Raw genomic sequence first — 26,148 nt, 5'->3', positions numbered from 1 at the left:
GAGACTCTCCTGAAGAGGTTGCTTAATTACCTTCTTTCTCAAAGCGCGGTTCCCAGCGGTAGCCGGGAGTTAACCCCGCTGCGAGGTTCTGGGTGGGGGGCACCTAGCAGCTGGGCTCACTGGAGAGTCCGGGCTGACAAAGCCGGGCGGGGCGAAGCTTGCTCGGCCCACCCCTGCCCCGCCTCAGAACCCGATCCGGTTTCGGTGCCCTAGGCGGCGCGTGCTCTTCCCGGCCGCAGCGCAGGTGAGTGGGGCGCAGGGTGGAGCCGCGTGACCCGAACGAGACGGAAGGGCCCGGCGGCCTCTACAGGTGCGCGGGGCGGGAGAGCCCTCAGCCCCTCTGGGCGCCCCCCACCCCCGCACGCCCCCGGAGCTCCCCAGCTGCCGCGCTCTCAGTTCAGGCCCGCGATACCCGGCGACGCAGGCCGGATCCGCGGCGGGGACGCACCGGCGGGAGGGCGGGGAGGGAGGGCCCCGTCCCGCGGGGTTCCGCACCGCAGGTGCTGCCGTCCTTCCGGCTCGCGGCGGTCGCCCCCACTGGAATTCGGGCTGTCTTGACCTGGGACTTCTGGCGCGACTTAGTTCCGGTCACTTTGGGGCCGAATCCCGAAAGAGTGTATTTTCAGGAGGAACCCGAAGGCGGGACGCTTCCAGGGGGTGGGTAAAGCGATGGACAGTGGACTCTGGGACCCGGTGCCCAAAGGCTCGGGGGGGGGGGGGGGGGGAGATGCTCTGTCCCTGGCAGTCCCGCAGGGGCCTCCCCTGCTCCCCCATCCCCAAGAGGCCCAGAAATACCTGAAATCGATCCTTTTCTTGGGCCCAGCAAAAATTGAAAGCCAGGAAAAAGCGGTGATTCTGGGAATGTAAAAGTAACCTAGCGTGATTCCCTTGACACTTCGCCGAGGGAACCATTTCTCTTCACCACCGCTGTGACTTGCCTAAGGTTCCAGCAGAACTGATGGAGTCAGGGTCCTGGTCCCGAATTAAACAAAGACCGGCTCCGCCTAGGCGAGCTGAGGACTCTCACACCCTGAAGGCATTAGGTGTATCCAGATATTTAACATGAGAAAAAATACCGCTGACTTTTCCCTTTTAAGATATTTTGCTTTTCTACAATTCAAATTTAAAATTGTTGCTTTTAATTTAAGCATTGATAAAGTGGTCTGACTCAAATAAGCCACTTTTCTCAGGTGAAGATCAGTGAGATTAAGCTCCTGTAGGTTCATATATATCATAGATATTGAGCGGCATTATGTAAAACTTGCCGAAGTTACTTGTGTTTTTTACTGTATGTTTCTTAGGAATGTATTTCAAAAACTACACTAGTAGAGAAAAAAAGAAATACTGTACTAAGTACTGTGCATTTCATTTCCCTTTTTGCTGTGCTGAGAATGGAACCTAGACAGCCTAGCAGGCACTTTACCAATGAATTACATCCCCAGCAGTACTATGCATTTCTTGAATTTAAATATTTTTAGACAATAAAGGGTCTTCTCAGAGAAGTCCTGGAGTAGACTGCCTCCCTGACAGCCCTGCATTGCTAACAAGCATCTGAAACTGTTTTCATCCTGCTCTTCTCCAGAGATGGAAAATTGAAGAATTTGCAGTTAAACGGATGTCTGGCATTTGTTTCAATGTAATCTACTGACAGAGGGAATAGGATGGGGGAATATAGATGAAACAAAATTGGCCATAGCTGGGTAATTGTTGGAGCTAATTGATGTCTACCCAAAGGTTCATAATACTGTTCTTTCCACTTTGTATTAAGTTTGAAAATTCCTATAATACCTTAATTCCCTGAACCTAATATTTTACCTTTTCTCAGACTCCATCCAACATGGTCCATTGGATTATTTCAGTGGCTTTCTAGCTGGTCTCCCAGTTTACTTTCTGGTGTATTCTCTGAACACATCATCCAAGTGATCTTGTTAAAACAAATCAGATCGAGTCACTCTTCTACTTAGAATTCTCCAATGACTTCTCATCTCATTCCCAGTAAAGCCAAAGTCTGTTCCAGTGGTTTTCAGGGCCCTATGTGATGAGATGGACTCAGTTCTACTCCACACCCTCTCACTCTGCTGCTGCCATGCTGGCCTCCCTGCCTTCATAGTTCTTGAACTTGTTAGGTGTTCCTGCTAAAGGGTTTTTGCAGTAGTCATTTTATCTGCCCAGGAGCACTCTTCTTGATACCTACCTGCCTAGCTTCCTCCTTTACCTTTAGTTCTGTATTGAACTATCATACTCTCTATGAAAACTTCCCAGGCCACTCCATTTAAAACCATAACACTGTCCACAGTGCACTCCTGGCCCCCCTTTTAAACTTGTTTCCTTAGCATACTACATATTTTATTTATTTATCACCTGTCACCCCCCCCCCATTGGAATTCTGTGTCCATACAGGCAAAGACTTTATCCTACTTTGTTCACTGACAGACCAGCATGCCTGATGCATGGCAGGTACTTAGTAAATATTTGTTGAATAACAGGTCTCCATTTTATAAAGTAAAATGAAACAAAGCCTAGGAATATCTAAAATTTTCAGCATCTTAAAGGTGTGGTTATCCATTTTAATTTTGAGAACTTCGTTGTGCAAATATAATACCATGTGTCTAATAACTCTTCAAGAAATATTTAGAAACAATTCGAGGGAGAAATTCAATGTACCTTAAACCTAGTAGTTACTTTAACAAATGGTTTCCTTCTTTTTGTGTATGTGTCCTGGTCATTGATTTCATGAAAGAAATCAACAGACTTGGTAAAAGTACTTTTTCAGTTAGATTGAATATTTTGTAAGTTTTTCTTACGTGACAGCAAATCACCTATAGATAATTGTTCTAGAAAGAATGATATTCCTAGTCACTGATGCTGCTATTTTGTACCTCTGGGAACTTTAACCTTTGGCAATTTTTACCTCTAAGAACCTTTAAAATCTAGTATCAAGCAGGGCATGGTAGCACTCGCCTGTCATCCCAGTTACTCTCGAGGCTGAGGCAGGAGTACTGCAAGTTCAAGACCCCCCGGGCAATTTAGCAAGACCCTGTCTCAAAAAAAGAAAAAGAGCTGGGAACTTTGCTTGGTGGCAAAGCACCCCGGGTTCAATTCTCAGTACCACAATAATATAAAATGAAATCTAGTATCAAGTGTTACTGTTTTAGAGGGGACAAGTCTTCTAAATGACTTCCTTGTTTTAGGAAGGAAAGAGCTGTGTTTTAACAGACTGCTTCTCTTTGGACATTCCAAAGCAGGTGTGAGTTAATGAAAATGATTATATTGCTGACCCATCAAACTTTGGTATGCTTAGACTCTTAAATATTTTGCTTTAGATGTCTGAAGGAAGGACTCTGCTTGGGATTGTGTTAGCATTATGCAGTGTTAAAGTTTTTCATTTTTGTTTTTTATATTTTACTGTTTATAGGGTTTTTAGATAAATTAGACACACACACACACACACACACATATGTGCCACCATGCTTGGCTAAATATTTCATTATGTAAAATTCAGAGTTAATAGTTAAAATTTTGATTGTACTTAAAATAGCATAAAGTAGTAACTTGGTATTCTTGAGTTATCTAATTGTTACATATACCTAAAATGTACATGCTTATTTTTTATTTTTATATGTCATAATAATTAGATATAATTGTGTTGGTCTCCTGAATACATTTTGCTACAAAGTAAATAAAATCAGCATCATGGAAAGAATAAATAACTAAGCATAAGTAAAAACTATAATCTTTGGTCTCAGGTGTGAAAGTCACAAATGTCGTCAAATGATGGAAGATCCAGGATTCGGGAGAGGGGCTACAATGAGGTCCCAGGGGACTTGCCTCATCAAGATGGCACCATAAGAACCCTCCAGACTCTTCACGACAGTGAGCTGGCTGTAAGCGCTGATCCTTTGCCACCTCCCCCTCTCCCATTACAGCCACCATTCGGCCCAGACTTCTACTCAAGTGACACTGAGGAACCAGCCATTGCACCAGACCTCAAGCCCGTAAGACGCTTTGTCCCTGACTCCTGGAAGAACTTCTTCAGGGGAAAGAAAAAGGACCCAGAATGGGATAAGTCAGTGTCTGATATCAGATACATCTCAGATGGCGTGAAATGTTCACCTCCTGCCTCTCCATCAAGATGCAACCACCGTTCTCCCCCCAGCTCCTACAAAGATCCTTCTGGAGGGTCAGAAGGCACTTTTAATTCCCCAAAAGAGTCTGATGGGATGTTTCCCCAGGATCCCTATGCATCTCTGGACCGACACACACAGACAGCTCGAACATACAGTGAGAAGGTGGAGGAGTACAACCTGAGGTATTCCTACATGAAGTCTTGGGCAGGTCTGCTGAGAATTCTGGGTGTGGTGGAGCTGCTTCTGGGGGCCGGAGTCTTCGCATGTGTCACAGCTTACATTCACAAGGACAGCGAGTGGTATAACTTGTTTGGATATTCACAGCCGTATGGCATGGGAGGCGTTGGTGGCCTGGGCAGTATGTATGGGGGCTATTACTACAGTGGCCCCAAGACCCCTTTTGTACTGGTAGTTGCTGGATTAGCTTGGATTGCTACCATTATTGTTCTGGTTCTTGGCATGTCCATGTATTACCGAACTATTCTTTTGGACTCTAATTGGTGGCCCCTAACTGAATTTGGAATTAATGTTGCCTTGTTTATCTTGTACATGGCAGCAGCCATAGTCTATGTGAATGATACCAACCGAGGTGGACTTTGCTACTATCCATTATTTAATACTCCAATAAATGCAGTGTTCTGCCGAGTAGAAGGAGGACAAATAGCAGCAATGATCTTCCTTTTTGTCACCATGATTGTCTATCTTATCAGTGCTTTGGTTTGCCTAAAGCTCTGGAGGCATGAGGCAGCTCGGAGACACAGGGAATATATGGAACAGCAGGAGGTAAGTGATTTTACAATCCCTCATTTCTTATTGTTTTGTTTTATTTTGTTTTCTTTAATTTGCTCCCTTGTTAAAAATACATGATAGTTGGAACAGAAGGCTTTTATCAACATCCACCTACCTACCTCTCTCTTTCTCTTTCTCCCCCCCAACCCCCACCCCTACATATATATGTATTCATGTATCTGAGGTTGGAAAATCCTACCTCAGTGTCTGACGTCTGACTTGCTTTGACTGAGATAAGCCATTCTGGAGTTGCTTGTTGTTGCAAGTAGACACCAGATGTGTAATAGAAAGTTTGTCATCTGTGTTATTATGGCAGTGTGATGCTAAAGAGAAAAACAGCTACTGAACAACTGCTGAATTTCAGTAAAGAAAAATAACATACCTGTACAATAAGTGTCTCATCATTAAAATAACTTTGAGAATTTTTTTTTTTGATACTGGGTATTGAGCCCAGAGGCGCTTTGCCACTGAGTTACGTTTCCAGTCCTTTTCATTTTTTGAGACAGTGTCTCACTAAATTGCAGAGACTGGCCTTGAATTCTCGATCTTCCTGCCTCAGAATTCTGAGTTCCTAGGGTTATAGGCTTGAGTCTCTACACCTAGTTTGAAAACAATTTTGATTCTTTGATATGGTAAAATTTAGCCAGGAACAGTGGCACATGCCTATAATCCTAGGGACCCTGTCTCAAAATAAAAAGGGCTGTGGATGTAGCTCAGTGGTAGAGCATCCCTGGGTTCGATCCCTAGTATTGCAAAAATCAATAAATAAAAAGGCGTAATTTTTTTCAGTTGCAGGAGAAAAGTATTCATTGAAGTGTTATAATTAATTTCTTCCAATGAGTTAAATAATGCCAAATAAGAATATGGAAAACCACATTTTTTAAAAAATATTGAGAGGTTGAATTCTAATGAATATGCCCTGAAAACTTTCCTATTGGTTTTAATAATTCATTCTTACTGTGGGTTAAACTATTAAAATTAAAAGCTCTATGCTTGTTTTTATTTCTTGAATTTAACTAATTAAATGTAATGAGAACATTGAGATAAAAATAATGAGAATGATGAGAAAAATAATAATACCTGGAGGTGATAAGATTATGTAGCATCCCTATTTAAAATTATTTTCGTTTAATAGTAGCAAAAGTGTTAAAGTATATTCTGCTAGCTTCATTATACCCTGAAATAAACTGATGTTTTCCTATCTTCTTAAGAGATATAAGCGGGGCTGGGGATGTGGCTCAAGCGGTAGCGCGCTCACCTGGCATGCGTGCGGCCCGGGTTCGATCCTCAGCACCACATACAAACAAAGATGTTGTGTCCGCCGAAAACTAAAAAATAAATATTAAAAATTCTCTCTCTCTCTCTCCCTCCCTCCCTCTCTCACTCTATCTTTAAAAAAAAAAAAAAAGAGATATAAGCAATAGGGGTTGGGGTTATAGCTCAGCGGTGGAGCGCTTGCCTTGCACACGTGAGGTTCTGGGTTCAATCCTCAGCACTACATAAAAATAAATAAAATAAGTAAAGATACTGTGTCATCTTAAAAAATATCGTTAAAAAAAGAGATATGAGCAATAGATTTTTCTGTGCCACTGAAAATATCAATATTTACCTTAAAATTTTTCTTAATTTTAAATTAACTGTATTATGAATTTTTCCTTTCCTATTTTTCCCAAAACTTCCTAGATAGTATATAATTGTACATGGTATAAATAAAAATTAAATCCTGTCCTCATAATAACACACATTGACATGTATTTTGTTTTTAATCTTTTGTAAATTTAATATAGAACAATTGTAAATAGTTTTATAATAAGAACCTACGTGTTATATAAAGAACCTCAAAGTTTCAGTGTGATTCATAATTTATTATTACAGAAGACATTCATCTTTCTAGAATCCTACTTAGATTCAAATCATTTCTAAAAATTTATTTTGGCACTCTAAGCATATTTCTTAAATTTACATCTCTCTGTACAAATAAAGAATTTAAAATTTTAATCAGTGTGAAATCCAGATAGTGAGACTCTTCTACATAATTTTATGCTAGTTTAATAAGTTATTAAATTTTAACATTTCAAAGTTCTGCATTAATGATTATCATTATTAGCATGATACTTTATTTTGCCTTTCTCAACAAACATTTGTTTCTATAAGATTTTTCATAACACTTGATTAGACCTGAGTTACCTCTGTTGTTGAAGGCTGTACCTATTTGTGTATTGTTATAACTTCCTAAAGGTTAGAAAATGTTAGTATTCTTGAATTTTTCTATTAATTTTATATGATAAACATGTTAGCTCTTTGATCATTCAAGGTAATGGTAGCCAGGAATAAATAAAATGTCAAGGTAATTCAAGCAATTTACCTAATAGTCTCCACAATCCCCTTATGTCCAAGTCTTCTCTATGCTCCTGATTGACAGGGAACTACAATTATCCATCCTCTGATGGCTGGGGTTATAGCTCAACTCTACTGCTGAGCTATAACCCCAGCCCCTATTGCTTATATCTCTTAAGAAGACAGGAAAACATCAGTTTATTTCAGGGTATAATGAAGCTAACAGAACATACTTTAACACTTTTTGCTACTATTAAACGAAAATAATTTTAAATAGGGATGCTACATAATCTTATCCCCTCCAGGTATTTTTATGGATCTACTGATCCATAAAAATCTAGGCGCATGAGTAAGAGGAACATCCATTAAGTAGAGGATCAATCTCTGTATACTTGAAATTAGGCTGTAAATGCAAGTGGATGAAAATATTTGTAAAGTAACTTAACACACCTTTGAAAAATCATTTTTCACTTTTTGTTCCAGATAAATGAGCCATCATTGCCATCAAAAAGAAAAATGGTGAGAAGAAAGTCTACTTCATGTTTTGCTTTCTCTAGATTTGTTATATACTTTTCTCTTGTGTCTGTTTATCTACATAGTAGCAACATCCATTTGTGAAAGTAAAGCTATTACAATGAGTTCATCAGAAGACTTCCAATTTTTCCTAATACTAAAAAAAAAAAAAAAAAAAAAAATGACTCTGAGCTATAACTCCTTTTAATTTTGTAAATGGAAGTTTATATAAGTGAACATAGCTGGTTTTCCTTAAAATTTAATTTTTTATATGAAAGTAATTTTCCTAATTTGTTTTTCCTTTAGCTGTACTGAGGATTAAACCCAAGGCTTTGGGTTAGGCCATAGAATGCCAAGCACATACTGAGCTAAAAGACCTTTTTAAAATTTTTTTAGTTTGAGACACAGCCTTGCTAAGTTGCTGAGGCTGTCCATGAACTTGCAATCCTCAGGTGTGCACTACCATGTCCAACACATCATTTGTCTTTTAAATTATTTGCTATTCTTTTTTTTATTCTTCTCATCTTGTTTTCAGATGTCAAATATTTGTAATGTTAGGGTGTTCTTATTCCATACTTTACTAGCTGTGTGACAGTAGGCAATTTTTTTTTTTTTTTTTGTACCGAGGATTGAATCAGGGGTACTTAACCACCGAGCCACATTCCTAAACATTTTTATATTTGATTTTGAGGCGGGGTCTTGGTAAGTTGCTTAGGGCCTCACTAAGTTGCTGAGGTTGCTTTGAACTCCAAATCCTCCACCTCAGCTTTCTGGAATTACAGGCATGTACACACCTGGCTGTAGCAAGTTTTTGAACCCTTCCATGCTTCTGTTTATTTTCTTTTTTCTTTTTTTTTTTTTTTTTAGTTGTAGATGGACACAATATCTTTATTTTATTTTTATGTGGTGCTGAGGACCGAACCCAGTGCCTTCCACATGTGAGGTGAGCACTCTACCACTGAGCTACAGCCCTAGCCCTTTGTTTCTTCATGTGTAAAACTGGAATAATAATTATAATTTCTACCTCATAATTTGCTGAGAGGATTCTGTGAGGTGCCATTATCATAAATATTTACGTATATGTGAATAATAATTTTTTTCTGAACCTAGGATTGCTCTACCTCTGTGCTACATTCCCAGCCCTTTATTTTATTTTTTGAGACAAGGTCTCAATAAGTTGCCAACATTGGTCTCAAATTTGTGATCCTCCTGCCTCAGCCTCCTGAGTCTCTGGAATTATAGGCACGAGCCACTATACCCGGCATAGTATATTTTAATAATCACAATTTTACCCTTATTGAAAAGTTCCTTTTCAAGATATTGGGCATTATTTCTAAGCAATAAGAATCAGCCTTTGGATTTGTTTGAAAGGGGTAATATTCTCTTAGTTCAAAATTCGAAAGTGTCTGTTAACAGTCTTCTCTGACTTCTGTACACAGCTTTCCAGTTCTCCTGCCAGTTGGGGGAGGGGGCTGGAGTTTTTATCAGTGTCTTGTGTTCCTTTCAGAAATGAACAGGATATATATATATCTCACAAGTCTATACATAGTTACTCTGTTTCCACCTTTTACATACATGGTAGGATGCTATGTACTATTAGGTTCCTTACTTATCTCTCTTAATACTTTCTAAGATATTTTCTTTTTTTAATATTTATTTTTTAGTTGTAGTTGGACACAATACCTTTATTTTATTTATTTATATGTGGTGCTGAGAATGGAACCCAGGGCCCCGCATGTGCTAGGCAAGCTGTCTACCACTGAGCCACAACCCCAGCCCCCTAAGATAATTTCTTATTAATACATAAATAGTTTCTGCTCCCCCCCCCCCCCGCCCTCATACTAGGGATCGAACCCCGGGGTACTTTTCCACTGAGCTACATCCCAGCCCAAGGATATGCCTTCCCATTTTGATTGCCAGATTGTCCTATTAAGGTTTCTTTTGTTGTTGTTGTTGTTGGATGGTTGGTTGGTTTTTGTTTTGGGGTGGTTGTTTTTGCAGTGCTGGGAATTGAACCTATGGAGGTTTTAACCAGCTTTCATTCCCAGCACTGCAGGTTTCCTCACCTTGTTATATAGTGTGTTAGGAAGTTTGTTGACATTTGTCAAAATGACATGTGAAAAATGGTATTTCTTTGAATCAGTTGAATCAGGAATGAGATTGTGCATTTCTCATATGTTATATTTACATTTTCAAGTTATTGATGGATCTGTTCATATTCTGTTCATTTTTTCCTCTAAGTTGCTAATTTTCACAAATCTTTTAAATGAATACTTTTTTTGTGGGGCAGGGATAGTACTGGGGATTGAGCCTGGGATGCTTTACCACTGAATTATATCTCCAGTCCTTTCTTCTTCTTCTTTTTTTTTAATTTTGAGATAGGGTCTTATTAAATTGCTGAGGGTTTTGCTGAGTTGCTGAGGCTGGTCTCAAACTTATGAACCTCCTACCTTATTCTCATGAGCCTGTGTAAGTGAATACATTTTGAAGATACCTTATGAACTGGGCACAGTGGCTTACACTTGTACTGTCAGCCCAATGGGAGATGGAGGCAGGAGAAACCTGAGTTCAAGGCCAGCCTATACAACATGGACAACATAGCAAAACCCTATTTCAGAAAATAAAAAATATATATATTCTTCATAATATCTCTTTTAACTTGTAACTTTATTTTTGACATTGTGACACACAAACAATTTGAAAATGTTTTATTCACATTGAAATAAGGGATTTATAAAGAAGATGTACAGTCTGTCCAAGGGATCATGATTAATACATCAATGTCATCATTAATTCATTCACTGAACAAACATGTGCCATTTTGGCTATAGACTCATGATAATGAACATTAAAAAGCCCATTTTCAGAGGCTGGGGTTGTGGTTCAGCGGTAGAGCACTTAGCACATATGAGGTCCTGGGTTCGATGGATCCTCAGCACTACATAAAAATAAAGTAAAATAAAGGTATGTGAATTGTGTGTGGGGGGGTGGGGATTAAACCTTGGACCTTGCATGCTAGGGAAGCACTCTACCTTGGAATGATGTCCATAAAGGTGTGTGTGTGTGTATGTGTCTATATATATATATATATATATATATATATATATATATATTTCAAATATATATATTTCAAAGGGCTTGCAAATCTAGTGGAAAAGAAAAACAGAAAAATGATTAGCAGTGTGTGATGTGTGTATATATGTAAATGAGAGAGATGGAGATCTTTTAGGGACCATAAAATTAAATAGTTGGCTTACAGATTGGTGCTTCAGCTTATAGATGATAATGTCTCAAATTCAACATTAGTAGGTGGTCAAAGCATCCTTTGGGTTATATAATTAGTCATATTTTTTAAAGAATCAATTGTATTAAACAATTTCTGACACATTGAATTATCTGAATTATAGTTGTTATGGCTTAACAACCTTGCTGGGATTTTTCCGGATAGCCATAGATGTTTAGAAATCAAGTTGACCAGTCTGGAATGACCAGGTGTACAGCAAGTGAGGCTGGCATTAGCTGGTTTATGGAAGATTGCAGCACTCCACTTTCGTGGGGCAGCATAGACATAGTGCTACAAGCATATATATACTTTAAATATTGGGTATAGAATTACAATGATTCTATTTTGAGTGAGTTTCTTTTGGTTTGTTTTTTATCATGCTTTGTCATAACTTCTCATTCTCAAAGTATTTTAGTTAGTTTTTTATTTATTCAAAAAAAATTTTTGAGACTGGGTCTCACCAGTAGCCCAGGCTGGTCTCAAACTCCTGGGCTCAAGTGATCCTCTTGCCTCAGCCTCTCCCAGAGCTAGTGTTAGAGACTTGTACTAGCTTGTATTTTTTTGATATTTATTGCTTGCTCTGAGGATATTCATTTCAATTAGACTTGTTCTTATTCCATGACAGTAGTATTAATTAGAGCAAGTTAAATAAGGGAAGGTACTTGAAAGCTGTGAATTATATATATTGTACACCCTGAAACTGATAATACTGGTTGCCTTTTAGGGAGAGCAGTTGGGTAACTGGGAAGATGAGAGAGGAAGACTTAGTTTTCATTATGTTCCCTTTTAGACCTTTGAATTATATACCATGTGTACAGATTGTCAATTTAAAAATAAAATGTAAAACTTTTTAAAAGTCAAAGGTTAAGGACATCATTCCAAGGAAGAGTGCTTCCCTAGCATGCAAGGTCCAAGGTTTAATCCACACACACACACACACACACAAATTCATATATAGGAAATTATTTTATAAAAGATGACAACCTGGGCTGGGGATATAGCTTAGTGGTAAAGCACAGGTATGCATGAATTCCCAGGTTTAATCACCAGCATCACAAACATAAATAGTAGATAAATAAATAAGCAAAACATACTTTTGAGTAGAAGAGTTTGTTAGCTTTGGAGGGTTAAAGTTATATATTTTGTGAATGTTATATATTTTGTCCAGCACCAGGCTGGACAGGGCTGTCTCATTGGGATATAGTGAAAATGTAGCGGTAGTTGCCTTTTTTGCCCAGGGTATAATTTATGGGCTTCCTGGTCAATTTCTCTGAAGTGGATGATGGGATTTACTAATGGAATTGAGTGCAGAACAGAGTCAACCCCAAATGCCAGGACAAATTGGAGAAAGTTGCCCCAGAAGATAGTGCAGTCAATATTATTGTTTGGTAAGAACGTACGAGTGCGGGCTGGGGCTGAGTACTTGCCTAGCATGTGTGAGGCACTGAATTCAATCCTCAGTACCAGATAAATAAATAAATAAATATGTCCATCTACAACTAAAAAATAAATAATTGGGCTGGGGTTGTGGCTCAGTGGTAGAGAGCTTGCCTGGCATGTCTGAGGCACTGGGTTTGAATCTCAACACCATGTATAAATAAATAAAGTCCATTGACAACTTTAAAATATATATATATATTAAAAATAAATAAATAAACAAAAAACGAATGTCCAGCCGGGCATGGTGGCACACCTCTGTAATCTCAGAGATTTGAGAGGCTTAGGCAGGAGGATTGGAAGTTCAACGCCAGCCTCAGCAAAAGCGAGGCACTCAGTGAGACCCTATCTCTAAATCAAATACAAAATAGGGCTGGGGATGTGGCTCAGTGGTTGAGCCCACTGAGTTCAATCCTCAGTACTTCCCCACCCCAAAAAAAAGAATATGCAGGTGGCACAGGATTAGGATGCTCTGTCAGAGAGTTCTAACCCTAGAACTCTTTCAGGCTGCCCTGGGAGGTTGGCATATGGCATGTTGAGGTGTGTTACAGGGCTCCTGATTCTGAGAGGTACTGGAATGGTCAGGAATAACCTTAGTAGATGCTGAAACTTCCAGTCCCACAACTCTTTTGGAAATCATATGAATACAATTAGCTTCCTCTACTATTTCAAAATATGGGAATTAAGCTGGATATGGTAGCACACGCCTGTAATTTCAGCTACTCTAGAGGCTGCAGCAGGAGAACTACAATCGAAGCCAGCCTGGGTAACTTGACTCTGTCTCAAAATAAAATTTTTAAAGAGGAGCTAGGCATAGTGGCGCACACCTATAATCCCAGCAGCTTGAGAGGCTGAGGTAAGAGGATCGCAAATTCAAAGCCAGTCTTAGCAATTTAGTGAGGCCCTAAGCAACTGAGTGAGACCCTGTCTCAAAATAAAAAATAAAAAGGGCTAGGGATGTGGCTTGGTGGTTAAGTGCCCCTGGGTTCAATCCCAATACCAAAAAACAAACAAACAAAAAAACACAAGGAGGTCTACTGTATAGCTCACTGGTAGAAAGTACAGGCCTCGAAAGTACGAAGCCCTGAATTTGATCCTCAATACTGGGGAAAGTAAAAAAAGATAAAAGAGCTAAAGCCAAAAAGCATCCTTTTAACAGTCTCTTTTCCTGGAGATAGATCTCTATGGATGAACAGATTTAGGTATATTCTAGAGATAGACCTTAATGATCTCATTATTTAGTTGATGACTCTCTATTGGATTTGCCCATGAAATACCTGATAGAAAGGACAGTATCTCCAGTTTTCATTGGGTATGATTTTCACCTGCTTCCTTCCTAAATCAGTAGGGAAAAATCCAAGACTAGCCTGGGAGAGGCAGTGGCATGTGATGAAGAGGAAATGAACTGTAGAATTAGCTATCTGAATTATAGTGTCAGAGCAGCTACTTAGTAACTCTGTAATCCTGTGGAAATTACTTACCATCTCTGAACTTCTGTTTTCTGTCCCTTGTTTGGACTATATACTAGGCCACCCCTTATTATTTTGTACATTAACAAATATAATTTTTAAAAAGCTAAGGTCATTTGGAAATGAATTAATATACAGACATAAAATATGATCAAATAGAGACAGCAGCAAATTCTAGTAAACCCTCAGTGCTGAGTAGGTATTTCAAGCTGGAAAAGTCAAAATCTAATCTGGGCCTTGAGGATGAGGGTATGGGTTTAGAGTGGAGGCTTTATATTGTTACATTATACCCTCTAAGGGGAAAAGAATTAGAAAACTGACAAATGCACAGAAAAACAAATTCACTGGCTTTCCCTGTTTATAACTTTAAAGGATATATTCAGCCTATTTTTTAATTTGAAAAGCTTAATAATAATATCCATAGCATTACTTGTCCTGTTGCTTAATTATTTTCTATTATATCACAATAAAGCATTTCTGATATTTGCTGACGAAACTGAAATTGGTTAGAAGCAAAGAAAGGTCACATTAAAACTGGGGCTGCAGGCCCTTTCTCCTCCCTTGGATGTTTGTAATTAGGAGCACTATTTAAGAGTGGCCTATCCAAGGGCTGGAGTCTGATATTTCCCACCCATGAAAGCCTAGAGGTTTTAATTCTTTGTCTGATGTTTCGATTTCTTTCCAGTTGAGTTCTCCACACTGATGATCAATGAGATTTACCCAAAACAACAACAACAACAAAATGTTAAGATACCAAATTTTTAAAAATATTAAAGCAGACAACATAGTCTATCTGGAAATTCAACTTCTTAAAAACTCTCTTTTCATATTAAAAGGTAAATCTGAGAATTAGAATGGGCAAGTAAGGTAAATGATAGTTCTTGCTTAACTTTTTTTTTTTTTAAATCTAGAAACAAATTAATTATGGCTTCTCCTACCCATTGTGACTACCTGGGCAGAATTCATGACTTTGACCAGGAAATCTGAGATTAATGCCTAGGGCCATGTTCCATAGTTGCTTCCTCAGCCAGCACCAGAGAACTAGATCATCAAATGTTTAGAAGCTAAGCTAAAGAAAGATGCCACAAAATGGAAATCCATTTTTTCAAGCCAAAAAAGTGTCCCTTGATGTTTAATACCATGATTCATTTTCAAGATTAAACAGAGGAATTCATTAGGATGAAGAAATGGCACCCTAAAAAAGAAAAAAAAAATGAAGAAAAAAGAAATGGCACCCTAACACAAAACACAGTAGAATGAATACTAACCTCAAAATGTGTTCCCTAAAATATCCTTGCTGTTTCCTCATTCTGTACCCACTTGCATTTCTGCTGCTTTGGGCCCAAGTGGCTTAGCATGTTTTCTGCCTTGAGATGATCTGGTTTCCCTTCCACCCAGTGTTGTGGTGTGGAGCTTCTCCTTTCTGTAATCTCCCTTGGGCTGGTTAACAACCTCCAAAGCCGATCCAGTCCCAGGGGTGTGCTATTTGGTGAGTTAAGAGCTGGTGGTTTTTTTTTTTTTTTTTTTTTTTTTTTTTTTATGATTTCTTTTTTTTTGCTGGTGGTTTTTAAAATGAGCTAATGTTAAGCCAAACCTCAAAGCTAGTCTAAAGTAGGGATGTCAGAAAACAAAGGACTTAAAAAACTGCCTGGCAAGATGGAGAGCAAGGTTTCAAAATCCTGTTTTGTATTTTGTTTGCACTGAAACAAGGCCCCTCCCCAGCCACTCAACTCAGCAAGTGTTTTTCAAAGGCTTAAGGGGTTAACAGAGGGAAAGAAATAACTGCACCAAAGAAGAATCATGATCCCAAGCATGCTCTGACCTTCCCCTAGTGGTAGAGCATTGCCTGCTCTGTTCCTCTCAAACTCCCCAGTGCTTCTGGAACTTTGGATGTCAACAATACACATTTAAATAAGCAGGTTTCTTGAGGTTATTATTTTTTTATGTTTTAATGCACCATGGGCTAGGAATATGGCTCAGTGATAGAGCACTACCCTAGCTTGCTGGAGTCCCTGGGTTTGATCTCCAGCACTGAAAAAAAAAAAAAAAAAGGTAGCAATGAAAATGTAGCTCAGCGGCAAACTGGTGGCCTTGCATTTGGAAAGCCCTGGGTTCCATCCCCAGTACCAAAAAGAAAGAAAAAGAAGAACCCCACCTAAATAAATAAATAAGAAAGGTTGGGGTGGATAGCAATGAACCAAATAGTTCTGGGTTGTTTTTTTTTTTAACTTGTTTTGTTTTGTTTTGTTTTTGTACTTGTAAGTGGACAGTATACCTTTATTTTATTTGTTAATTTTTATGTGGTGCTAAGGATTGAACCCAGTGTTTCACACGTTCTAGGCAAGCACTCTGCCACTGAACTATAGCCCCAGCTCTAGTTCTGAGTTTTAATTATGGCTTTTCTACTTAATTGATGTATGACCCTGGAGAATTTACTTAACTCTCTCTTAACCTCACCTCTTTAGGTATAAAATGGAAACCTCCCTTCTGTCATCCACCAGCCTTTCTTGTCCAATGGAAGCTCTGAATAGCCTTTTCCCAACCCCAGAGATGAGCATCCTCCTTTGCCTGCACATTCAGGGTGGATTCTGCTGGTTCTTCCAATCTCCCTTCTCTTAGCTATATCAGCCCTTAAAACCTGTCCCCTAATACTTCTCTGGGCCGTTTCATCTTGCATTTTCTTTCTTTTTTCCTTAAATGATGGAGATTTTTGTTGTTGTTGTTTGTTTGTTTTTCTTTTTTTGTTAACTAAAGGGTAACTTACTTCACCATCTCCAGAATCCAGAACTCTCATAGCCCCTTTCAGGAATCACAGTTTAAGGACACTTAGGCAAGTTAGAAACATAGGCTGCCTTTATTCTGTGGTTCCAGGAACATCTCCCTTACATTTAAAAATACTGAGGATCATCAAGGTGTGGTGGCGTATGCCTGGAATTCCCATGGACTTAGGAGACTGAGACAGGAGTATTACAAATTCAAGGCCAGCCTGGGCAATTTAGCAAGAACTAGTCTCAAAATGAAAAAAAGGGTGTGGGAGGGCTGGATATATAACTTAGGGTAGAGTGTCCTGGGTTTTATCCCCAGTACTAGGAAATTTTTTTTAATTAATTTTTTTTAAAGTACATAAGATCAGAAAGAGTTTCTTTGCTCTCTTTTAAAAATAATAAAAATGGTATAACTCATTTCTATTCCTTCTTCTCAGTAGCTAGTTTTTTTTGCTGCCAGGGATGCTGGGGATTTAACCCGGGGCAATTTACCGCTAAGCTGTGTCCCCAGCCCTTTTTGTTTTTTATTTTGAAACAGGGTCTCACTAAGCGCTTAGTTTGGTGATCAAAGATGTGATCCTTCTGCCTCAGCCTCCTAAGAATTCTGGATTACAGGTGTGCACTTCTGCACCCAGCTGAATTTCTTATTTTGAACTATTTTAAAAATTATTTTATAATTACTTTATGAATCCTAAATAAGTAAGTACTTAAGACTTCTAAGGCCTCATTTTATCATCTACCTTTAACATATACACATTGGAGCTGGAGGATGTTTTCCCTATTATATATACCATTTTCCAAATGTGAGTCCCCTTAGCTATTACAAAAACAGCACACCCTGTGACTATAAAACATTTAATTCTAGGGCTTGGGCTGGGGCTTAGTGGTAGAGCGCTTGCCTAGCATAGCATGTGTGAAGCACTTGGTTTGATCCTCAGCACCACATAAAAATTTTAAAAAATTAAAAATGTTCAAAAAACCACAAACATTTAATTCTAAAGTGAAATGCTAATTAGGATTTCTACTTTTTGTCTTCCTGCCCTCTCCCTATTGTCCCCTAAGAATAAATTCCGGTGGTTTTGCTTTCCTACTCCTGTGTATATATCATTCCTTTTTTTCTCCCAACCTGCAGTGTGAAATGGCCACCAGTGACAGACAGAGAGACCCAGAAGTTAATTTCAAAGACTTGAGAACAACAAAAATGAAACCTGAATTGCTGAGTGGACACATCCCTGCGGGCCACATTCCTAAACCCATTGTGATGCCTGACTACATGGCGTGAGTATCTACCCCGAATTCTTCAGGGTAGAAGTTGAGGAGTCCCATTTGGGCCTTTCATTTTTTTGCATGTCTCCACATTAATGCTCTGCTTGAAATCATTTATGTGAATAGTTGTTTGTATCCAAGAGATAATATACTGAACTGAAGGTACAGTATAGTCAATGAAGAATAAGCTAAGCTGATTTCCCCTACATCCTGTTTTAGTGATAAAGTTGTAACTTTGGTTTGTTTTTTCCTCAGAAAATACCCTGTGATTCAAACAGATGATGAACGGGAACGCTATAAAGCTGTGTTCCAAGACCAGTTTTCAGAGTATAAAGAGCTATCTGCAGAAGTTCAAGCTGTCTTGAGGAAATTTGATGAGCTAGATGCAGTAATGAGCAGGTTGCCACATCATTCAGAAAACCGACAGGTCAGTGTCTGCAACTGCCTAGGAAGACCACTGAAGTTTAGAGGAGAAATAAAATCTGACCATTTAAAAAATCTGGAACTCTCTGGGCTGGGGTTGTGGCTCAGTGGTAGAGTGCTTGCCTAGCATGTGTGAAGTACTAGGTTTGATCCTCAGCACCACATTAAAATAAATATGTTAAATAAAGGTATTGTGTCTATCTACAACTCAAAAAAAAAAACTTTAAAAAAATCTGGAACTCTCTATATCTGCTATCTCTTCTAGGGAAGTATTTTAAATTTTCAGGATAACTAGTTAAGCTGGGTGCAGTGGTGCACACCTGTCCTAGCAACTTCAAAGACTGAGGCAGGAGGACAGACAGCAAGTTAAGGTCGTCCAGGGGAATTTAGCAAGATACTGCCTTAAAATAAAATAATAAACTGACTGGAGGCATAGCTAAGTGATATAGCATACATGAGGCTCTTGGGTTCAATTCCCACTACCACAAAAAAAGACAAAAAGTTACTAGTTAAGATTACCATTCGGGGCTGGGGATGTGGCTCAAGCGGTAGTGTGCTCACCTGGCATGCGTGCGGCCCGGGTTTGATCCTCAGCACCACATACAAATAGGGATGTTGTGTCCGCCGAAAACTAAAAAAAAAAAAAAAAGATTCTTTAAAAAAAAAAAATATTACTATTCAAGGGAATGAGGGTATATAGCTCAATGGAAGAGTCCGTGCTTTGTATATGGTCTTGGGTTTAATCTCCAGCACCAAAGAAAAATAAATTGCCATCCAAATTGCATGAGTTAATGCCTTTTCCTTTACTTATTAAATTTACTTATTAATTATTTGCCTATATAAGTAAAATATAAATGTGCCTAAAATACATACTCACTCACAGTCCCAAAGAAGGGCGGCACACTCAAATTGAGATGAGGGGAGGAAGGGTATAAGGAACCACCAATGTAGTGCATTTCCCTGCCAGGCCAACCAAAGGTTTCCAACCCAGGCTTAGGGCACAGAGAGCAGATCCGAAGCTACAGATGCGAGCTACTAGGTACACTATCAGAGTGATCTCTGTGACTATGGCAGAGGGCCAATGGGACTGAAGCTTTCTGATTGATTGATTGATTGATTGGTACTAGGGATTGAACCCAGGGGTGCTTTACCAGTGAGCCACATCCCCAGCCTTTTGTTTTTTATTTTAAGACAGGATCTTACTAAGTTGTTGAGGTTAGCCTTGAACTTGTGATCCTGTTGCCTCAGGCCTCCAAAGACACCAGGATTTCAATGTGCACCTTTTATATCTCTGCTTCAAGAATACCTCGTAATCAGTGACAATTTAGTGAGGCCCTGCTAAAAAAAAAAAAAGAGGAAAAAAAGGCCAGGAGCAGTGGCACATGCCTATAATCCCAGTGGCTCTGGAGGCTGAGACAGGAGGATATGGAGTTCAAAGCCAGCTTTAGCAAAAGTGAGGCACTGAGCAACTCAGTGAGACCTTGTCTCTAAATCAAATACAAAATAAAACTGGGGGTGTGGCTCAGTGGTCTAGTGCCCCTGAGTTCAATCCCCACTATGAACAAAGAAGAAACTGAGGATATAGCTCAGTGGTAAGATGTTCCTGAGTTCAATCCCCAATACAAAAAAAAAAGAAAGCAGTGATACAATATATTACACTTTATGTCCGTCATTTCCACTTGTTAACTATTATGAATAATGCTGCTGAGCACATTTGTGTTTTTTTTTAATGGAGAAAATATATTATAGTCTATTGCTTAAATTTTTTTATGGTATTAAGGATTGAACCCAGGGACATTTTACCACTGAGCTATATCCCCAGGCTCTTTTTAAATTTTGAGACAGATTCTCACTAAGTTGCTTAGGACCTTCCTAAGTTGATAAGACTGGCCTTGAACTTGTTATTCTCCTTCCTCTGCTTCCCAAGTTGCTGGAACTACAGTATATGCCATTGCATCCAGCTTTGTATGATTAAAAAATTTTTTAAATGTCAAATGCATTTATGCTTGTGAATATACACATGTGTATATACACATGTATACATATAAAATTTTCACCTGAGAACCCCAGTTAATTGGGCATCTTTGTTTTGACTATAGACTTGTAAGTATATATTTAAATTACTCATAATTATGAGCTGTCTAAACCAAATGTATACTGTAGTGACCTTTTCCCAGTTCTGAAGTGATGGAGTAGTGCTGAGACACTAGTACCATGAAGCAGGAGAAATCTAGCAAATCTAGGATCAGTTAGTACCATTTGGAAAACAAGTCAGGTTCACAAGTCTGAGAAGAGTGACCAAGTTTAAAGGCCATCAGAACGCAGGAAGAGCTGGAAATGGTGGTACAAACCTGTAGTCCCAGCTATACAGAAGGCTGAGGCAGGAGGGTCCAATTAAGCCAGGAGTTCAAGGCCAGCTTGGGCAACAGGCTAAGACCCCTTCTGTTTCATACCCAAAGAAGAGGAATGTAAGGAAGAACAAGCAGACCATAGTGGATCAGCACAGTTGGGAAGAGAAGGCTAAATGAGAGAAATGATCCTGAAAACCCTGATTGCCACTGTAGCCTTTGAGCAGAAACCCAGTGTCTCAGCATGTGTACTTTGTAGGAATGCCACAAGTTCCAGCATATAAGACTATAGTTGGGGGAATCCATGGGTTCTGGTTAGAGTGGGGCTGAGAGACTATCATACCATGATGTGCCTACATAATTAATAACAGTCATTACCCCTGATTTTCAATATGACATAGCAAGAAAGTAATAAAACTGATAGGCTCATGGATATAATCTGTGTCTTCTCTGGACCTTATCTAAAGTAGATTCATTAATTGTATCAGAAAAGTTAACTTTTCATAGACCACAGGCTGAGCTTTGTCTTGGCAACAGTGTGCAAGGCTCATTCATTTTCCCACCAGGTCCCTAGGGAAGCTTGGGAGGCATTTCAAAACCCCATGGGCTTATTAAAGCACAGGTTCTCTCACATACCTGGTTGTGCACCCTTTAAAAATAAAACAATCACAAGATTTTTCTGAGACTGTAAAGTAGGAATATTGTTCCAAATAATCCCTCTGGTCCTCACCAGCTCATGAATTCAGTGTCTGTGGCAGGTTAGAGTGAGTTTTACCACTCTCGTCTCTTCCTGCATCTCCAGTACAGCTCCCAAACCCTGGAAGCTAATTTAATCCTGGCCCAGGACCTATAATTGTACATTACCACTGAGTTACCAAGTTCATTTTCACTGTTGGCAAGTAATCAAAACACAAACAATACTCATGGTCTCAGAATATAAAAGATATTGAAGAATTAAAATATTCTGGGAAAAGGATATGGGTAAGTGATACAAAATTGTCTCAAGAGAAATTTTAGGACTATAAATTATTACACTTTTTATTAGATTTGTTGTGTCTGGTAACCTCTATGCATAGTTTTGCATAAAAAAATGAAAGCATTGCTCTAGTAATGCCTTTTGAGCATTTAGTGTTCCCAAAGGGGATATCCTTTGGGAAGATTCAACCCCATAACACATTTTATATTTACTACATGTATTTATAGTAAATATAAAACTTAGAATAAAGTTAGAAGGAACCTTATATTAGCTATTTTCAAAAGTTAAATAGTCTCAATCTCTTAATCGCACTACCAGTTTCTTGAAAGGGAACTTTCCAAAGAAGATGAAAATGATAATAATAGCTAATGTGATTATTCATAAGCATCATTTCAAATAAGTGAACCTTCTCACAGCCCTTTGAGCTGTTTACAATTATGATTTCTACTTTTCCAATCAGGAAACTAAGTCTTGGGATAAACAGCTTGCCCAGGGTCACACAGCTGGCAGAAGATGGCACTAGGAGTAGGGTCTGGTTTTATGCAGTCAGTACCCTTTCTGTCTTGTTCATCCCTGAATCCCAGTGCCTCTCTGGCAGATAATAAGCCCTCAAACATTTTCTCTGTGAATATTGTCATAATAATTTCAGGCAAAAATTGTTTTCTAATTTCCAGTGTGTTCTGAGATATGATTTGAGTAAATGCAAATGTTTTAACTCAAATATACAATATATTATTTTTAGGAACATGAAAGAATTTCAAGAATCCATGAAGAGTTTAAGAAAAAAAAGAATGTGAGTAAAACAGTTTTCTTCTTCAGAGTGTATTCTTACCTGGATACACTGGTGGTAATTGATAAACTAGATTATTTTTGCTAAAGTACAGTAGTCCTTCCTTATCCATGGTTTTAACCGCAGTCAACCATATTCCCAAAAAATTAAATAGAAAAATGCCAGAAATAAACAATTAGTAAGTTTTAAATTGTGCACCATTCCAAGTAGCCTGATAAAATCTCACTCTCTCTCCAGCTTGCCCTGGTTGTGAATCATCCCTTTGTCCAGCACATCCACATTGTACTCACCACCCAAGTTGCTTAGGAACTTCCCAATTATCAGATTGACTGTCAAGATACCATATAATTGTATTAAAGTAATAAGATTTCTTAATAATGACCTAGAGCACAAGAGTAGAGATGGTGGCAATTTTACTACAGCATGTTGTTATAGTTGTTCTGTTTTATAAGTTGTTGTTAGTATCTAATTTATAAATTAAACTTTATCAGAGTTTAATTTTTAATTTTTCTGATTGTAGATTATAGAGATAAAGATATATGGAGATTATAGATATGTATATACACACATACTTAGAGAGAGGGAGTTTGCTGTATTTCATATTTATATGTCTTAAGACGTTACTTGTTAGGTACTGTGGGTGCTGCAGAAGGTGTTTTCTTGTAATCCCAGGCCTGAATACATTCTGCCCTGTTAGTTTCACAGCTTAGGAAAGTGGGGACTGACCTGTAACTCTTTACCACCCACATGTTCTTCAAAATGATTATTTTACATCTTTTTATGTCCACCCTTTACTTAATCTAATAAATCAATTAGAAACTGGAAAGACCTTATTAATCTTTCCTATACGTATTAATTACTTTTTATTATACTTCAAATTATTGAAGCTGCCTCAGCTCTTTATACTTCCCACTTGATATTGCTATAAAATTGAAGTGGCTTTAATTAAACACAGTCTATTTTTTTTTTTTTTTTAAGTAAGAACTTAACTGCTGTTCTGATTAGGGAGGTTTAAAAATCTTCTGCAAGTTATTCTGTGTAGGACCATTTTCTGGGATAATGGATTTTTGTGTTTATTGCTGAGAAAGCCAAATGCTAAAATAATTGCTATGTTTCTTTTATAGGATCCTTCATTTCTGGAAAAAAAAGAACGCTGTGAATACCTCAAGAATAAACTCTCTCACATAAAGCAAAGAATTCAAGAATATGATAAAGTAATGAATTGGGATATAAATGGTTATTCTTAAACCTTATCTGAAACAACTTTTTTATAACAAATTTGCTATTTATTTACTGCTTTTTTTATGCTAGTCTCTGTGGTAGAGAAGAAAGTGCCTCTTCAATCTGATCCTCATTGGCCTAACTGGCATGCAATGTTAATCAGTATGATTTGCTCAAACATTTCAGAACAGTTTCAGCTCATTGGGAGACTGAGGCAGGATGATTTTTAAGTTCAAAGCCAACTTGGGCAATGTCTTAAGACCCTGTCTCAAAACTAAAATTAAAAAAAGATCTGGGGATGTAGCTCAGTGAGAGAGACCCTGGGTTCACTCCCCAGTACTGGGAGGAAAAATCAAATCTACTAAGGGCCTTCACTGAGATGGGAGAAATCCTGTATTCATCTGTGTACAGTTCCATATTTGTTTATGTCATTAAAATATGTTGTAGAGCCAGGCATGGTAGTGCACGCCTATAATCCCAACGGCTTGTGAGGCTGAGACAAGAAAATCGCTAGTTTTCAAAGCCAGCTTCAGCAACTGTGAGACCCTAAGCAACTCAGTGGGACCCTGTCTCTAAATAAAATTCAAAATAGGGCTGGGGATGTGGCTCAGTGGTCGAGTGCCCCTGAGTTCAATCCCTGGTACCAAAAAAAAAAAAAAAAAGTATTGTAACTTAGAGATCATATCTTTGTTGTATGATGAGCAAGTAGACTCTCCTCCTGGTGCTGCTTTTTCCTATACTCAGGCAGGTTCCTATATTTTTTCTAGGACAAATTTCCTAAGAGAAATTCTTAAAAGATTCTTCCTAAGGAAAAATGGATGATACCTTTTCACAGGTGTCATTTTTTCCCTTGAAAGAGAGTTGATTCCCAGATTGACATTATCAGGCTCTGTGATTTGGGGCAAGTTGCTTGACCTCTCTGTACTTGTTTCCTCTTCTGTAAAATGAGACTAAAATAGTACCTACCTCATAGATTGGTAATGAGGATTAAATGTATTCACAGTTGTAAAGGGTTTAGAAGGAGCCTCTTGACAATAAGCACTACATTAGGGTTGTGAACTCTGTAGGAGTGTTTGTGAAGTGAATAAACTTCATAGACTGAGTCTCAAGAAGAGGTCCATGGTGAGCAAACCCAGCCAACTGACTAAAGGCCACATGTCTCATGGTTTTCTTTTTGTCCTGTTAACCCTTATCCACACATGAACTTAGGCAGATGCTTCTCCATGGTTCTGTGGCCCATCAGGGTCCACCACAGCCTCCCTGTCTTCAATCAATGTCACTCTGCACGACTCCATGTCCCCACAGCCCAGCCTTTCCTGTACACGTGGAACAGCAGGACTCTGTGAATGTTGTTCCCCTTACATCCCCTTAGACATCCATCCGAATGTCCCCTGATATTATATTGCTTGTTCTAGTGTTTATTGTTAATGTTTCATTCCTTAGTTCCCAGAATGCTTAGGCTGTGCTGTTTCTGAAGAGGTAACACCTAGGGAAGTGTGAGACCAGGAGAGCCTCTGACTAGAGCAACCTCACCTTCTGTGTCATGTTCTGGGGCCTCACATTAGCATTCTACTTTAAGAAGAGTTTCAGTGCTTTTATTTAAAAAAAGTAAAATATTACCATTTTGGTATACTATAAATGATTAGATTAATATTGAAACTAAATGTTAAGGAAATTCGACTTTGTGAAACTTTATTTTACAATTGTGTTAATCTTCGAAATAAATGCTATAACACTAATTTTTAAAATTTTTTACATTAATAACTAGGTATATTAAAATTTCAATTACCTGTTATATTTTTGTGTTCTTTATTTTGTATTTGTTCTTTTTTGAAATAACTGACAGTAGAGTATACTTTAACATGTAACATACATGGAGTATAACTTTGCATTCTTGTGGTCATACATAATGTGGGGTTACCTTGGTCGTGTATTCATACATGAACATAGGAAAATTATGTCTGATTCATTCTACTGTCTATCCTAGTCTCATCCTCCCTCCCTTCCCTTCATTCCCCTTTGTGTAATTCCATTAACTTCTATTCTTCCCTCTATCACCCCTTACTGTGCGGTAGCGGCCGCATAACAGAGAAAATATTCAGCCTTTGGTTTTTTGGGATTGGCTTATTTCACTAAGCATGATATTCTCCATTTCCGTCCATTTACCAGCAAATGCCATAATTTTATTCTTCTTTGTGGCTGAAAAGTATTTCATTGTGTATATATACCACATTTTCTTTATCCATTCATCTGTTTAAGGGTACCTAGGTTGGTTCCATAGCTTAGCTATTGTGAATTGAGCTGCTACAAACAATGATGTGGCTGTGTCATTATAGTATGCTGATGTTAAGTCTTGGGTATACAGTGAGTAGTGAGATAACTGGGTCAAATGTTGTTCCATTCT

At 38.5% G+C, this 26,148-nt stretch overlaps 1 protein-coding gene and 1 long non-coding RNA gene across 2 annotated transcripts in view; one reads left to right on the top strand and one right to left on the bottom strand.

Moving 5' to 3' along the window:
• Positions 1–197: 197 nt before the first annotated feature.
• On the top strand, positions 198–25,327 carry Marveld2 (MARVEL domain containing 2). The gene is made up of 7 exons (XM_027951589.2): positions 198–244; positions 3,747–4,910; positions 7,737–7,772; positions 17,853–17,998; positions 18,242–18,413; positions 22,476–22,526; positions 23,648–25,327. Exons 2-7 carry the CDS (start codon positions 3,762–3,764, stop codon positions 23,768–23,770), a joined length of 1,677 nt encoding a protein of 558 aa, XP_027807390.1. The 5' UTR covers positions 198–244; positions 3,747–3,761; the 3' UTR covers positions 23,771–25,327.
• LOC114105219 (uncharacterized) overlaps positions 15,052–26,148 on the bottom strand; it is a 40,817-nt gene continuing 29,720 nt past the window's right edge. The window contains exons 2-3 of the long non-coding RNA XR_003584974.2: positions 18,971–19,040; positions 15,052–15,150 (exon numbers count right to left, since the gene is read on the bottom strand). This is a non-coding gene — a long non-coding RNA (uncharacterized lncRNA). The remainder of the gene's footprint in view (positions 15,151–18,970; positions 19,041–26,148) is intronic.

This window comes from Marmota flaviventris, chromosome 5, assembly GCF_047511675.1.
Source record: "Marmota flaviventris isolate mMarFla1 chromosome 5, mMarFla1.hap1, whole genome shotgun sequence".
Lineage (NCBI taxonomy): Eukaryota > Metazoa > Chordata > Mammalia > Rodentia > Sciuridae > Marmota > Marmota flaviventris.
This window is presented reverse-complemented; position numbering and strand designations above follow the sequence as displayed.